General features: G+C 36.1%; 1 protein-coding gene across 8 annotated transcripts in view; it reads left to right on the top strand.

The window, feature by feature from the left end:
• The window catches only part of ADGRB3 (adhesion G protein-coupled receptor B3), a 457,722-nt gene that overhangs the window by 423,095 nt on the left and 20,074 nt on the right, over window positions 1-14,553 (top strand). For 7 of the 8 annotated variants that reach the window (XM_054061560.1, XM_054061566.1, XM_054061564.1 and 4 more), the window contains 5 exons: window positions 1,471-1,569; window positions 1,905-2,076; window positions 8,837-8,932; window positions 10,296-10,335; window positions 12,615-13,258. In XM_054061560.1, coding sequence (XP_053917535.1) covers window positions 1,471-1,569; window positions 1,905-2,076; window positions 8,837-8,932; window positions 10,296-10,335; window positions 12,615-13,258 — 1,051 coding nt within the window. The remainder of the gene's footprint in view (window positions 1-1,470; window positions 1,570-1,904; window positions 2,077-8,836; window positions 8,933-10,295; window positions 10,336-12,614; window positions 13,259-14,553) is intronic. The other variant, XM_054061567.1, reaches the window with a different exon arrangement.

Genomic DNA, 14,553 nt, shown 5'->3' on the forward strand with positions numbered 1-14,553 from the left:
CACTTTAATAAGCATATGGAGAATCAACAAGTGTCTTGATGGATATCAAACATTTTCCTGGCATAAGGGGTAGCACAAACATGTAGAAAGCCAGAATGATTATATTTGGTTTACACGGACATGAAGTTCTATCACGTGCAAGATGTAGAATAAATCTATAGAGGCAAAGAGTATAATCCAGTCTGATAACTTTGAAGTATTGCCAAGGAAAGACAGAAAGTACTTTTCCAAGCTTAGTTCAAGCTTATCCAAGTAATTTTTCTAGTTCATTCACTAACATAGATCTTTAATTGTTGTGAAGTGATGCAGATTAACTGAACTCTTTTCACATCCCACAATAACTTTATGCAAGATAATTGTTGTCACTGTTTTTCTATGGAAAATATACTGCACTATTTATACGGAAAGTCATCATATGGTTGTCAAAATAGAAACCACTGGAGTTCAATGTTGTTTGGGGCAATGTGTTCAAAATCTTGTGAATGCTGGGTTTGGCAATTAAAAAAAGAATTCCATTGGTTGAAATAACTGGGAAAAAAAATAAAGTGTTACCTATACTCACCATGTTGACCACTTTCCAGCCAGGAATAGGTAACGCAGCCTTCCCGCCACATCTAAGTCAGCTATGGTTATTCCTGGTTCGGGTAACAGAAAGAGAAGGAATAGCAAAATATTTTTTTTTTAATTGACGAAGGAATTTGAATGCATGCTGTATGTAAAGGAAATTTAAATTCCAGGTTTTATGCTTTAACTCTTCTGACAGGTGCTGAGGTACAATTGTCCATACAAAATGCTTTGAGCTTAATGCTTGTGTACTGTGTTTTATTAAAATGCAAAACAGGTCACCTTTTTTTTAGCACCAACTGATACTTATTTCATCAGATTTCATACATTTCAAGCCCTGTATTCAGACCTTCAGATGGTATGAATAAAATCATTCCAGATGTTAGTGGGTCATTCAGATCACTATTACAAATCTGACTATACAGTACGCCCATACTGATTTGATGCTTGAATACATTTTGCAGGTTTCTTTCTGTATCAATGTTCTGTAATTGCACATACTTCATACTCCTCCTTTAAGTGTCTTTTTCTCAAGCACATTTGGATACAACAGTCTTTTAACAGGTCTGAATATAGGGATTTCACTTTGTGTGTCTATTCTAGCACGTGCTTATGTTTACTTCAGTGTACTGAGCAGTTTTGATCACTGGACATTTGGGGCCATTTTTAGCTTAAACGGAAGAAACAGAGTCTGCATGAAATGAAGCCCCAGTAGCGTTAACATTTAAAGCTAATAGGAATGTGAAGTATAAAGTACAGTTTTGCAACAACATACAGCATTCATCCTGAATAATTCTTACTTTTTCTCTGCATGACGTCATATTTAAAAGCTAAATTTCAGTAGCAACGTTTTTTGGTGACAATTCAATATTTTGTTCTTTTTGTGGGTGTTCTGTTTGTTTGCAGTCAGATGAGTGAGCCTCATAGCGGTTTGACGCTCAAATGTGCCAAGTGTGGAGTAGTTTCAACAACAGCTTTGTCAGCCACCACCGCCAGTAATGCCATGTTAGTCCTGATCATTTACATCTTCTTGTTACAAATCTTATGCAGTGCATGTGAGACAATAGTCTGATATGACAACTATGTTTGCTAACACTGTATAGAGTGCTGAGCACTTTTAAATAATTCTAGCAAAAAAAAAAAATAAATTTCAACTGTGTTTATTAACTGAATACAGGATTTTCTTTTGAACATAAAGTACCAACAATGTTATATTCTTTTCTGTGATTTTCAAGTTAACTTGATAAAGTGTCATCCTTAAATATGTTTTATTTTAATAGTGAGCTGTTAATACTTTTTTTTATAATAATAAAGTGCTGTTTTTCTCTTTCTTTCAATAGGGCATCCCTTTGGAGTTCCTGTGTGGTGTTGCCACTTCTAGCACTGACTTGGATGTCTGCAGTTCTGGCCATGACAGACAAAAGATCAATATTATTTCAGATACTTTTTGCAGTATTTGATTCATTACAAGGCTTTGTTATTGTCATGGTCCATTGTATTCTCCGAAGGGAGGTGAGGAATGACTTCTCCATTTTCTAAAGGGCTGTGCTTCTGTTAATCGCTCAACTTCTATTTAATATTATATACAGCTTTCTCTGTGGAAGTATATTTCATAGGAAGAGAAAAGTATTGTGAGATGTAGAGGAATAAGTGAAAGAAAGAGGGGAAGATACATTAATTCCAGGTGTAGAATATCAGTTTCAGTATGAAGATGTACCCATTTAACTAAAGCTGGCTTTTAATCGATGCCAGGTTCAGTTTAAGTATCCCAATATTGTAAGTATAGGGAAATATTTACATGAATGCCCTTTCCTAAAGACCAAAACATATAAATTTTTAGTCTCTAAAACTGAATCAAACATAAAATTGTTTCTGCTTATACTGCCTCTGGAAGAGAACAGGCATTATGTTAATGAAGACCTACGCTTTCAGTTTTACAAGCACAGGTACATACGTAAGGTAAAATACTTAAGTTGTGGGACAGTGGGGATGAAGACAGATTAAGGTTTGGAGAACACTGAGGAATATCTAATACCCAGCCTGCCTGTCACAGCTCAATGTCACCCACTGCAGAATTCATCACCCGTGGAATCTGATGTGAAAGCTATCGCACAAGTGCTCCTTAACCTGGCTCTGGTGACACCACCTCTAACCTATCTAACCTGCTAACTAACCCTACATTCTTATGGAGATAGGTTTAAAAGTAACACAACTGCATTTCTGGCAGATTTGTAGCAGTGGGCCCATATATCAAATTGGATGGAGCCAGACTGGAGAGCAGTTGTCAGATCCATTGGCGAGCATATGCATTAGCTGCTTATCAACAGCAGGATGTTTACCACACCAATAAACCAAATTACACTGTCTAGCATAGTCCCTTGTGATTGGCAAGTTATTCAAAAGCACTTCAGGAGTAAAAAAAACAGGAGGATGTTTCAGGAAAGGTTTATTGTCAGTGCTGAGTGAGGAATCTCATGCAGTCATTTCCCTTTCCATCATATGCACTCTTTAAATATTGAAACTCAGTATATTCATGTAAAAAGAATTATGAGTGACATAATTTATTTCAGTCTTTCAGTAGTGTACCATTTTGCATGAACTTTATATCACTATCCTACATAGTATACATACATTATTGGCTTATCAAAGAATTAAGTTTCCAATTTTTAAGGTAAAAGCTTATCAATATCTTACAGAAAATAGCACCTTTCTTTGTGGTGATTCCATCCTGTTTTATTCAAGCTATTAGATGTTGTGATCTTTTGTTTTTCTTAGTTTATCAGCTTTCATAGTGAAAGGGGCTTACCTCCTTTAATATTTTTTTTCTTTTTCTTTTCTTTTTTTCTTTTTGTTCAGCATAAAAATATGTGCAGAATAAGAAACAATACTCAAGACAAATCTATTTTATGTAGAACTGTCTTGCTATCCCCATATTTTCTACAGCATTTTCTTTCCCCATATAATTTACATCTGAAAGTGTATTCTTGTCTAAAGAACTGAAAGCCATCATTTCAAATGTTCTTTCAGTGAAAAAGTAAGATACTACCACTACTTTTACTTATGTTCTTCAGTAGAAAGAATGGCAATTCCATACTGTTTTTTCTGTCTATGCAAATTATATTGCCATTAGGACATATTGTTTAGCCTGGAAAGGGCATACCACCTCCCACTTACTATCCTGAGGAACCATTTCTATTTTAAAATATATGTCTTTAGCTCAAGGTGGCAGATGAAACCTTCAAAGGCAAAGAGGTTTAAACAGCATCATCTTTCATAGAATACCTAGAGTTGGAAGGGACCCATAAGGATCATCAAGTCCAGCTCCCTGCTTCTCACATGACGAAACCTGAATCATATGACTAAAAGTGTCATTCAGACATTCCTTGAGCGCTGGCAGGCTTTGTGCCATGACCGCTTCCCTGGGGAGCCTGTTCCAGTGACCTCCCACCTTCTCAGTGAAGAAACTTTCCCCCTCATGCAGCTTCATTCCATTTCCCCACGTCCTAATTTCATTTCCTGGTGTCCTTTGTGAGGATGCAGAGAGGTTGGAACACATACCTGGTTATCAGTCATTCATTTCATAGAAAAACAGACCAAAATTCAGAAGAACATCTAAAAGTAACATAGCCATAAATAATCAGACATTAAAGCCTGCCTCAGTGCAGTAATGCAGGTTATTGGAAAAAAACATTTTGACTGCTTAAGATGAAATCGAACAGGCATTTTCCCACAGTGCTCCATGCCTTGAATTCCAGGCAGGTTCCCTACTCTAATGACAGCTATTTGCTGCAAATGCTTCAGTCCCAGTGAATGCTTCGATGTTGCTGAACGTGTCATGGAAACATTTGTGTCTACTCACTGGGAGTGCTGTGGGGTTAAATTAGTCTTTCCTGTAACTCAGTTTTCCACTTTGTAGGGTACCTTGACTTGAATCGCTTGTAACTCACTGATTCTGGTGTAAGCCATATGCAAAAATATCTGCTTATAAAGATGTTTATACAGGAGTTTAGAATCTTAATTGTTTGTGTGTAGGTAAACAGCTAGTTATGGTTTATTTTACTCGCTACTCTTTTAGCAAATCAAATATACATACCTCATCTCACTGTTCAGAATCACTACTTCATCTAACTACTTAAAGGAGTTGTTCCCACAAGCCAGTCTTGGCAATTGGACTTCCTGGTCTTGATCATGAAATTCTAGAAGAAAAACGTGATAAAACAGCTAATCTGTCTGCCTACATGGTATTTTTAAAAATAAGCTCATGAGATTTCCCAATGAGGCCCCAAAAGCACCTAGGTTAGATAAGATTGTCCCGTATCAAAAAGGGGAAGAGGTTCTTCTTTCGTCGTGGCAACTTAAGCAGAAGTAAATGTGCAGAGTCAAGTTACTAATTAATCAGTAGATTATCTCCAGTCAAGATGATGATAGTGGTGGTGGTGGTGGAAGACAAAGAAGCCTAGGCATATTGCTGTTCGAATTTTATTTGACAGAACATATTGAATGCTCTTCAGTCTTTGGATTTAAATTATAAACAAGGCAAAACACTTGAGGAACTAATTAAAGGATTTTTTTTTTTCCATATGGGAAAAGAAAATGAATATAAAGTTCTACAGCAAAGAAGTAAAAGTTGATGCACTTGGAACAGCTTTTGTTTCAAAAATATATATGGTCTGCACTTATATGGACCAGCTTGCAGCAGCAAAGACATAACTGTTTACTGCTACAAGCTCCTACACAAAAAGAGATGTAACTCCAGTAAGTTCTGTTTCAGTCTAGCTCTAAAGAGTCTGGCTTTCTAGCTCCAGAGACCCTTAGGTGAGTACAAGCCAAGATAAAGGCCATCGTGCACATTGTGCAATGCAGTCTTTGCACTCCACGGAGTACCTCCCAGCTGAAAGAATAGTCTGTTACTTTCTGTTGTCTGCAAAAGCATTTTGCTCTGCCAGTGCCTGTCAGGGAAACCCTGCCAACATATTTGTCACTCTTGATGACAGCTATCTCAGTTATAGCCTATAGGATTGATCTAATATTTATAGCTTGCCAGCTCAGGCAAAACAATAATTCTGACTGTCAGGAAAAAAAATATGTGGGGCGGAATATATCATCATAAAATTCAAACAAAGAAGAGGACAGCCCGGCTTTACTATGCCTTTATTGTTGTTACATTGGAAAAAGACACAGACTTTTACAATTACATATATATAAACCCCTCATTTTTCCTCTTAGTTATAATATATTGGTATAAACATAAATGATGGAAACATTTGTTACTTTCTCTAGTATGCTGTACTGAAGATCTTGTTTGACAAGGGCTGGATTAGGAAGCTGGGAACGTTTCCTGAGTAAGACATACAACTAGAAGAGAACTAAGTGGTGTGTGGCACCTATTTCTAACCTCCATCAATTCAGGGTCTTTTGGAAAAACATTACATTTTTCTATGCTTTTGTTTCCTAACTTCTAAGATAAGCATATTACTTTGTAATCATGAGGCCTTTTATACACCATTTGGCAATGAGGAATGTAAAATACAAAGAAAAACATAGGTACTATTGCTTTATGTCATCTTCCTAGCCCGGAAAGCCTAGTATTATTCTTTTATTCTTTTTGCTGTTTAAATACCTAACTTGGCATCGGAAGATGGTGAGCTGTGTCACAGAACAAAGAATGATAGGAGGGGCTACTGCTGAAGCTTCTCCATCAGACCAAAATGGTTTGTCTGACCTACTTGAACACAAGAAACTCTAAAGCTAATTTGAATCACAAAGAGTAACTCCTGTTAATGCTGGCGATGACAGGAACCCACATGTATTTTCTTTTGCTGTACTCTGCTGACTAGAGAGCATTTGGATAAATGCATCGTTGGCGTCTAAAGCCCACTTTTCTGTATTGAAGGAGAAAAATAAAGAGTACATGAGTAGGGAGAGGGTAAGTTATGAAAGCTTGGAACTGGTTACTGTTGCTAGGGAAACCACTTCCCTGGTATCTGCACATTCATCACATCTGTCTCTCCTGCTCTGCCTGGCTCTAAGAAAATCTTGTAACTTGATGTTGAAAGGCAGAGGGGGGGGAACAAGATTATATTTCAAAGTAAAATGTAAAGACAGCGCAGTCTTTACATACTCAACAAGTCTGGACAAGCAGTGTAGAAAAATAAGCTGGTATTTTGAAATTTCACCCTTTCTGTTTCTGGCTTGTGTAAGGACACCTAGAGGTTGCAACATATGTCGATATGACGGATACAGCTACATTTGACGTTCTGATAACATGTTCAAATCATATGCTGCTTGCACTTCAGAAATATTGTAAGAAACATGCACATTTAAGAGGATCCTAACGTCAAGATTCATCGCTTTAATATAGAAAGTAGGACATGACATTCTTGAGATCTCTGGAGCTGACTGGGGAAGCTTCATGAACGCAGAGACCCAAAAATAAGGAGGCCTACTGCACAGAGTGAGATCAGACAGCGTGTTCTGAAGTAACAGTGCTTTGGGATCAAGCATCATGAGTCTTGAGATGAGATTCAAGCACAGCTGGAGATGCTTTGCAGGGAGGGAATTTTTTTTTTTTTGTCAAATCACTGTGCCAGTGCTGATCCAAGAGCATAAAACTAAAGTGTGACCTGACTTGAGCACTGATAAATTGAGAGAAGACTTGTATTAAATTTGCAACTGGGAGATGCCAAATTAAATTAATGTCAAACACATGGAAAACCAGAGCAATTGTAGTGCCTAAAATCAGCATCTGAGTCACAATATAGGTTAAGCACACTTTACATTACCATATGGGGGAATTTGCAGTGTTTTGAAATAAATTCAAACCTTCCCACCTTGCTTCATTTTTCTTTCTGCTCCATATTAGCCTTTCTCCACATTCAGCAGCCAGTTATGGAACTAAGGAACATTCTTGGTCATTAAAGGGTTGTGGACTTTAAAATAATGCTTTCTAATTGCAAAAATAAATATTGTTTTCTGTCATTTTTCCTTTAACGAAAATTCTTAAACAGCTTGCCATAGAATACAATGTATTAAAAGGGGACATGTTTTCATCAGCAATAATTAATGAATTATCCTCTTTGCTGTTGACAAAATGTCCATAAATAGAATAGCATTTTCTCCCTTTAAATTATTCTGAATACAACATGAAGTAATCTCAGATATTAAATGGAAAGTTGATATTTGTAGGTATTTCATTGTGAATAGTTTCATATGATACTAATTTTGCTTGGAGGTCACCCAACTAAGTTCCTGTTTTCTAAGTCATATCTTGCTATCAGGTTACTAATATGGACACTTGCATTTTGAGAACCAAAATTCACATTTTAAAAGTTTCCATTCCAAAAGTTGCCTTGCCATCCTTACTATGAAAAGCAGGAATATGTGTTTGCATTCTACTGTCAGGAAAAAAGAACTGCATTTTTCTTTTGAATGTGCCTCTCTGTCAAACCACATCTTTCTGCCAAAGTGTTGCATAATAATATTTCTTTAGATGTACATTCTGTCCAAAATCAATGTAAGCATACTCTTTCATATGAAAATATAATTCCTCAAATATACCTCTGTTTTGGGTACAAGTCTTCAAATTTACTTAATGGATTATCATAGTAAACTGTATTTCTGAGAAGTTCCATTTTTTTTAGTTTCAAGAAACCACTGTGCAAAAAGTCCACTTTTCTCTTGTGCTCACACTGAAGATATTTACCCTATCAGAAGTGTTTTACTCCTAGAAGAGGTGCATGAGATTCTCCATGCATGGAGTTAGAGATCATGAATGGAATCAGTAACATCTTTCAAACTGATATATCCTTTGAAGTAGAATTAGAAGAGCACTATTTATCTGATTATAGTAACTGTTATGAACTGTCTTTTAAGAGTCTTATTTTTATCAAGCAGAAGATTTTGTTTTACAATGGTATCTATTAATGCCATAATCAGACCTGAACTGAACTGAATGAGAAGGCAAAGCCAAATACCCAAAAGCTCAAGACAGATTTGGCTTGAATATCAGACAATCACTACTATTGATTAATTCTGTCCATAGGCAATCTAATTCTGTGGTCTTGATGTGATAGACTGACAGACTTTGCAACAGCCACAAAATATAGAAAGTGTATGAAATGGCAGAAATAAGCATTTACATTTATTGCTTCTAATTTATTACATATGCTAAAGAAAAGTCATACATTGTAGTCTATACAGTTCAATTTAATCTTTAATAGGAGCAGAGTGTATGGTGTTGCACAAGAATCAGTATAAGATATTGTTTCCACAGGTTCAAGATGCATTCAGATGTCGACTCAGAAACTGCCAGGATCCAATCAATGCAGATTCTTCAAGCTCTTTTCCTAACGGACATGCTCAAATCATGGTTAGCTTTTACTTTCTTCTTTAACTATTAACTTCGTGTTAAGAAAAACTTAAAGTGTTGTATGTGGCAAATGTGGCCAAATAAAATACAAACACTGCTTTTAAGTGTAATCCTGCTGAGACCGTTACCTGCTTGCTTAAATCTTTTAGCAAGTTTTAAACTGTTGATGTGGTCATTTACTGGAGCACAGTGAATTAGTATCTTCCACCAGTGTTCTTTATGGTAAAAGATTCTTACATAAGAGAATGAGACTGTAATGTAATAATATATTGTGACTTTTTCTACCTTTGGTGTGAAAAGCGCTGATACATTCGAGAGTCTTCCCTTCATGAGGCCTTGAAAATGTTCCTCTCAAACTAAGTCAGACAAGGAGAAATTGCTAGAAATTCTAGAGGTGGAGTTCAGTAGCTCCAATTAAGGAGATAGTGCATGGCTCAGTATGCCAATTTGGATTTATTAATATTGTTAGGTAGTATATTAAGACAAAATATTGGTCCCTTCACTTTCAGTGACGGTTTGTCACTGACTACGATGGGAACAGGATCAGCCTGTAAAAATATGCAAGGCTTAGCAAGTAGTTGCCCTTCAAAGATGATGGCTCAAAAAGAAGCCAGTGTTTGGACTTCACAAGGAAAACAGAGAACAGCTTTAGTAAACATTATTCATGTAATAAACTTTTGGTGGAAATAAAAACATAGTTAAAAATTACTTGATTTCTTTAACAGGATAAATAGTTTTGTTTAACTGGGAAAATAGCGCTTGGATTTTCAACTGTTAAAATTTATTCTTAGCTCTTACAATTCATTTTTGCCCAATTAAATGAAAAATAGTTGTTTTCAAGGAGTACAACGTTTATGTGACTACACCGTGAGCAAGGATAGAGTGTTATGTAACAAATACCCACTCCAAAAAAAAATAATAAAGTTTCAGATGCGATGGACTAATTAGATTACACTTACAGTAATTTGTATTGTAGACTATTTTCCATACTTCTATTTATAAAATGAAAAGCTTTCTTAAAGATGATCCTTCAATGAGATTTAGAAGTTACTCTTCCATTTACATAAAAAGCTATACACTGTGTCGTTTTATTAAAAATTATATACTCTACTTCCACCTATTTTATTTTATTTTTTCTGGTCAGGCAGCATACTTTGAAAACCACCCAGTTATACTTTAGGAAACTTTGTAAAGCTGTCCTGTTGTAAAACAATACACTTCACCTTCTCAGCAACAAGAAACCACTTTTAAGAGACTATGATTCTGTAAGTAGGACATTTTGGAAGCGCTAGTTGGCAAAAAGGTATTGTGGTTTAGTTTTCAGTTAATAATTGTTGTCTTGTTTCATTGTTTCTTGTTACAGACTGATTTTGAAAAGGACGTGGACATTGCTTGTCGGTCAGGTAAGAACAATGAAAGAGTACTTAGCCGACAAAAGAAGTCTTGTACTAGTTCCTTGTGGGTTGAAAACCAGAAATACACTTGTGTATCGGGGTTTAATTGTTTATAGCACATATTTGTAAACAAAATGTAATGCCACAGTATGAATGTTTTTATTTCACTTTCTTACAAAAGCCTTTTACTGCTATTCAGCAGTTGGGAAGCAGCCAAAGGTCTGATTGTGTGTCAAAAGGCAAGTTTTGGAAAGATCAGTCATAACACAAAAAATTTTCCTTGCCTTGGTACGCAAGCAGATGTGAAAGAGCAGATTTTGCTGTTTAAAATAAATTATATATAGTGTGTGTCTTAACAGCTATGTATTTGAAGGCTGCATCAATTGGTGCTAGTTTTAAAAAGGGAATTTTTTTAGTACTCTTAAGTGAAATCAACAGTAATTTAAGCAACATGGTATCAGGAAAAAGAAATTTGATTCCACTTTACTGGAGCAAGTTGAGAGGTTTTAAAGACATTTCAATAGTGCCTGCCTAGGCACCCTCAGTTTTCATGGAAGAGAGAAAGGGTGAGTCGGAGTGGCAGCCTGACTTAGCTGTTCTGTCTCACCCACCAAAAGGACGCTGTCTCTCTTTGCTGGCTATATAAGGAGTGAAGAAAAATGATCTTATTAAAGTAAAGTTTGAGTTTCCAGTCACCCACCTTTAAAAACAGTGCCAGTTCAGTTTCTTGCAATATTATAATACTTCTCCCATATAGATTAGTTTTAATATGCACATGTATTTTGAAGGGAGAAGAATAGTGCGCTGTAACATAATGCATGTCTGTCACCATCCAACACAGACAGAAGTCCAGCGTAGATCCCTATAGCTTCTGCTTCTTACCTTTGACAACAAAGCTCTGCAGTATGGAGAGTCTTGTCAGGGTCATCCTTAAGGGGATGGACTTTGAAAACAGTTATGAAAAAGCTTCACTAGATAAACATTTAAACTCAGTTTCTTTTGATGAAAGATTTAAGAAGAGGTCACTGGTTGAAATGCCGTAGGAAGTGTGGCTGGAAACATTGAAGCAGCCACACATAAGTCAGGTATTTGTGCACTGTTGTTTAGAGGCAAAGTATTTTCATAATAGAAAAATGAGAGGCAGTTTTGTGTGACGCAGGAGAGTGGGATGCCTTATGAGCTGTTTGCTAAGGAACATGGCAATGAACTAAGTTACTGGGGGATTTGGGTCATCGAAGCCCTCAGGCTACCAAAGGGGATGTGTATGTAACATCTAAGATACTTCAAGTTGTCTTACTGTCTCAGCCCATCAGCTGGATTTTATTGCACAAACTATCACCACTGTGAATTAAAATATTTTCAACTGGGACAAGAAAATCCTTGCATCCAGCTGGAATAAGCACAGAAGTTGGTGACTTTTTTTTTTTTTTTTTCCCTTACTCTCCTTTTTCTTCCATAGCAAATGTTGAATTATAGATTTATATTTGGTTTAAGATCAATAATAGTGATTGAATAGATGCTTCGATTTTGAATGTACCCCTCAGTGCTCATGACATTTTGTGTTCTATGACAGGATTATTAACTTTTACATGTGGATCTTACCCCAACAAAAAAATTGCTGTACGTTGCTACAAGTTTGACCAGGAACATCTAGGCCAGCACCAAAAGTGGATTGGGACTGCTTTATGAGACATGTTTTTGTTCCTTAGAACCTTTTCAGATGCAGTAAAATACCTCTTTCTGATACCAATGGAAACTCTTCCCAGTGTGGTTACATTTTGTCACTTACATTTTAAAAATTATTTAACAGAGAAGAGTTTGAAATGGTCAGTAAAAAGGAATATATGGGAGCTCAGAAACACTTGTTCATAGTTATGTCCAGGAGGTTATATAGAGTTAATAAAGACAATACAGATGTCATGGTGTATTTTTTTGGAGAATCCTTACTGGAGATCCACGTGGTAGGCTTTTGCTTAAGCTGTATATCAGCTAAGATCTATGTAAGGCAGTGTTTTTAATTTATATAAATGAGTAAGAGATGCCAATTTAAAAAAAAACAAAAACAAAAACAAAAACAAAAAAAAAACCCTGAAAAACCACAAAAATACCCCCCTCCAAAAAATCCCTTCCCAAAACAATATCTAAAGAGTAAATTTTATTAAATGGATAGAAAAAGAGGTAAGAAGATGGACTGGTAAAGGGAGTGCTGCTAAATAGAGACACAAGAAAAAGTAGTCTAAGGCATATATGACTTCACATGGTAAGAATTTTGTTCTCTTGACCCACAGTTCTGCATAAAGACATTGGACCTTGCAGAGCAGCTACTATAACAGGAACACTTTCTAGAATTTCACTAAACGATGAAGAGGAGGAGAAAGGACCAAACCCTGAAGGAATGAGCTATTCTACCCTGCCTGGAAATATAATCTCCAAAGTTATCATCCAGCAACCGACAGGTCTCCACATGCCAATGAGTATGAGTGAACTAACCAATCAGTGCTTGAAAAAAGACAACAGTGAATTGCGGAGAACTGTGTATTTATGCACTGATGATAATTTGAGAGGTGCAGATATGGACATAGTCCATCCTCAAGAACGTATGATAGAAAGTGACTATATAGTTATGCCCCGGGGCTCAGTAAACAGCCAGCCATCACTGAAAGATGAGAGCAAAATGAATATAGGCATGGATACATTGCCTCATGAAAGGCTGTTGCACTACAAAGTTAATCCAGAGTTCAATATGAATCCCTCTGTAATGGACCAGTTTAATATCAATTTAGACCAGCATCTTCCCACCCAAGAACATATGCAGAGTTTGCCGTTCGAGCCTCGTACAGCAGTGAAGAATTTCATTGCCTCTGAGCTGGATGACAATGCAGGATTATCAAGAAGTGAAACTGGATCCACAATATCAATGAGCTCTTTAGAGGTCAGTGATACATAAACAAATTGCATGCTCTCTTGTTCTAATTTTATGATAAGGCAATAAACTGTGTCTTTTGTCTAAGGGGTGAAGCTAGTGTTTTAACTCAGTATGAATTATTGTTTGGGATCATACACTGTGGTGCATATTTCTCTTATATCAGAAGTGTTTATGCCTAGAAAACAAGATCAGAGTTTCAGAGCCAGTCGATAGGAAACTACATTTCTGGAGATTTAACATTCCACAGGACTGCAAAGAATTTCATGACCTACAGGTAAAGTCCATTGGAAAATACTGTGTCGCTATGAGAAGAAAAATCATTCCTGCAATATACAAATGGTAATCATTGGCCATACCTGCAAGCACATGCAAGTTGGAAATATTTGCCATTTTTATTGCTAACAACCACATCTGTCTCAGATATGATAGGTCTGATTATACATCTGATTCTGCTCTCATTAGTGTAAATCTTGGATTCTTCCGTCCAATAGTTCACCGTTTACTGATTTAGTTTTGTTTGCATGTGTGTGCAGGCGTTGTTATAACTGGTATGTGCAACAGATACAGGCAGACTTCATGTGAAGTATCCTAGCTCCCACTCAAATTGCAAAAGGGAACTGAAAAGCCTTTGAAAGTGATTGACTTCAATACTACAATGTGTCTGTGGGATTTAAACATTGTAAAAGTGAAAACAATTTACATCACTTTTTTAAGACCTATTGTCAAATACTACCATGCCTAATAAGTTAATTTCATACTTCAGTCTCCTTATGAGCTAGAAATAATTTTCAGCAGCATTCAAATGTTATGAAAGGCAGCATTTGGTGCGAAAGAAAAAGACAAATGAGAAAAAATATGGTATTCACTTATTTTCTGAAAGAAGTTACAGATGCAAAAAAAAATTCTACTGTATGTGTAAACTTGAAGCCATTAGCTATTACTCTAAAATGGTTGGACCCGTCCATGTAGGGAAAAAATAACTGTATCTGATTTTTCAATTGTTAGAGTAGGGGAAATTTATTTTAAAATGGATTTGAAGTTTTATGCGTGTAATACCTAGAGAGTCTGGGCCAAAGAACAGAACATACTTTATTTTCAAGAGATACCTTTACAAGCCTTGAAAGTGAAATATTTCCCTTGCTGTTTATATTGTGTGTGTACTATCATAAGTTTTAGAAAATCATAATTTAACTGAAAAAAAAAATTTGAAAAATTCTGTGGGGCTTTGCAAGTAATCACATAGTGTCCACTTTTTTTTTTTTTTTTGTTGTGAAAGTTAATATGTATAATCTTGGGACAAA

Source organism: Cuculus canorus, chromosome 3, assembly GCF_017976375.1.
Source record: "Cuculus canorus isolate bCucCan1 chromosome 3, bCucCan1.pri, whole genome shotgun sequence".
NCBI lineage: Eukaryota > Metazoa > Chordata > Aves > Cuculiformes > Cuculidae > Cuculus > Cuculus canorus.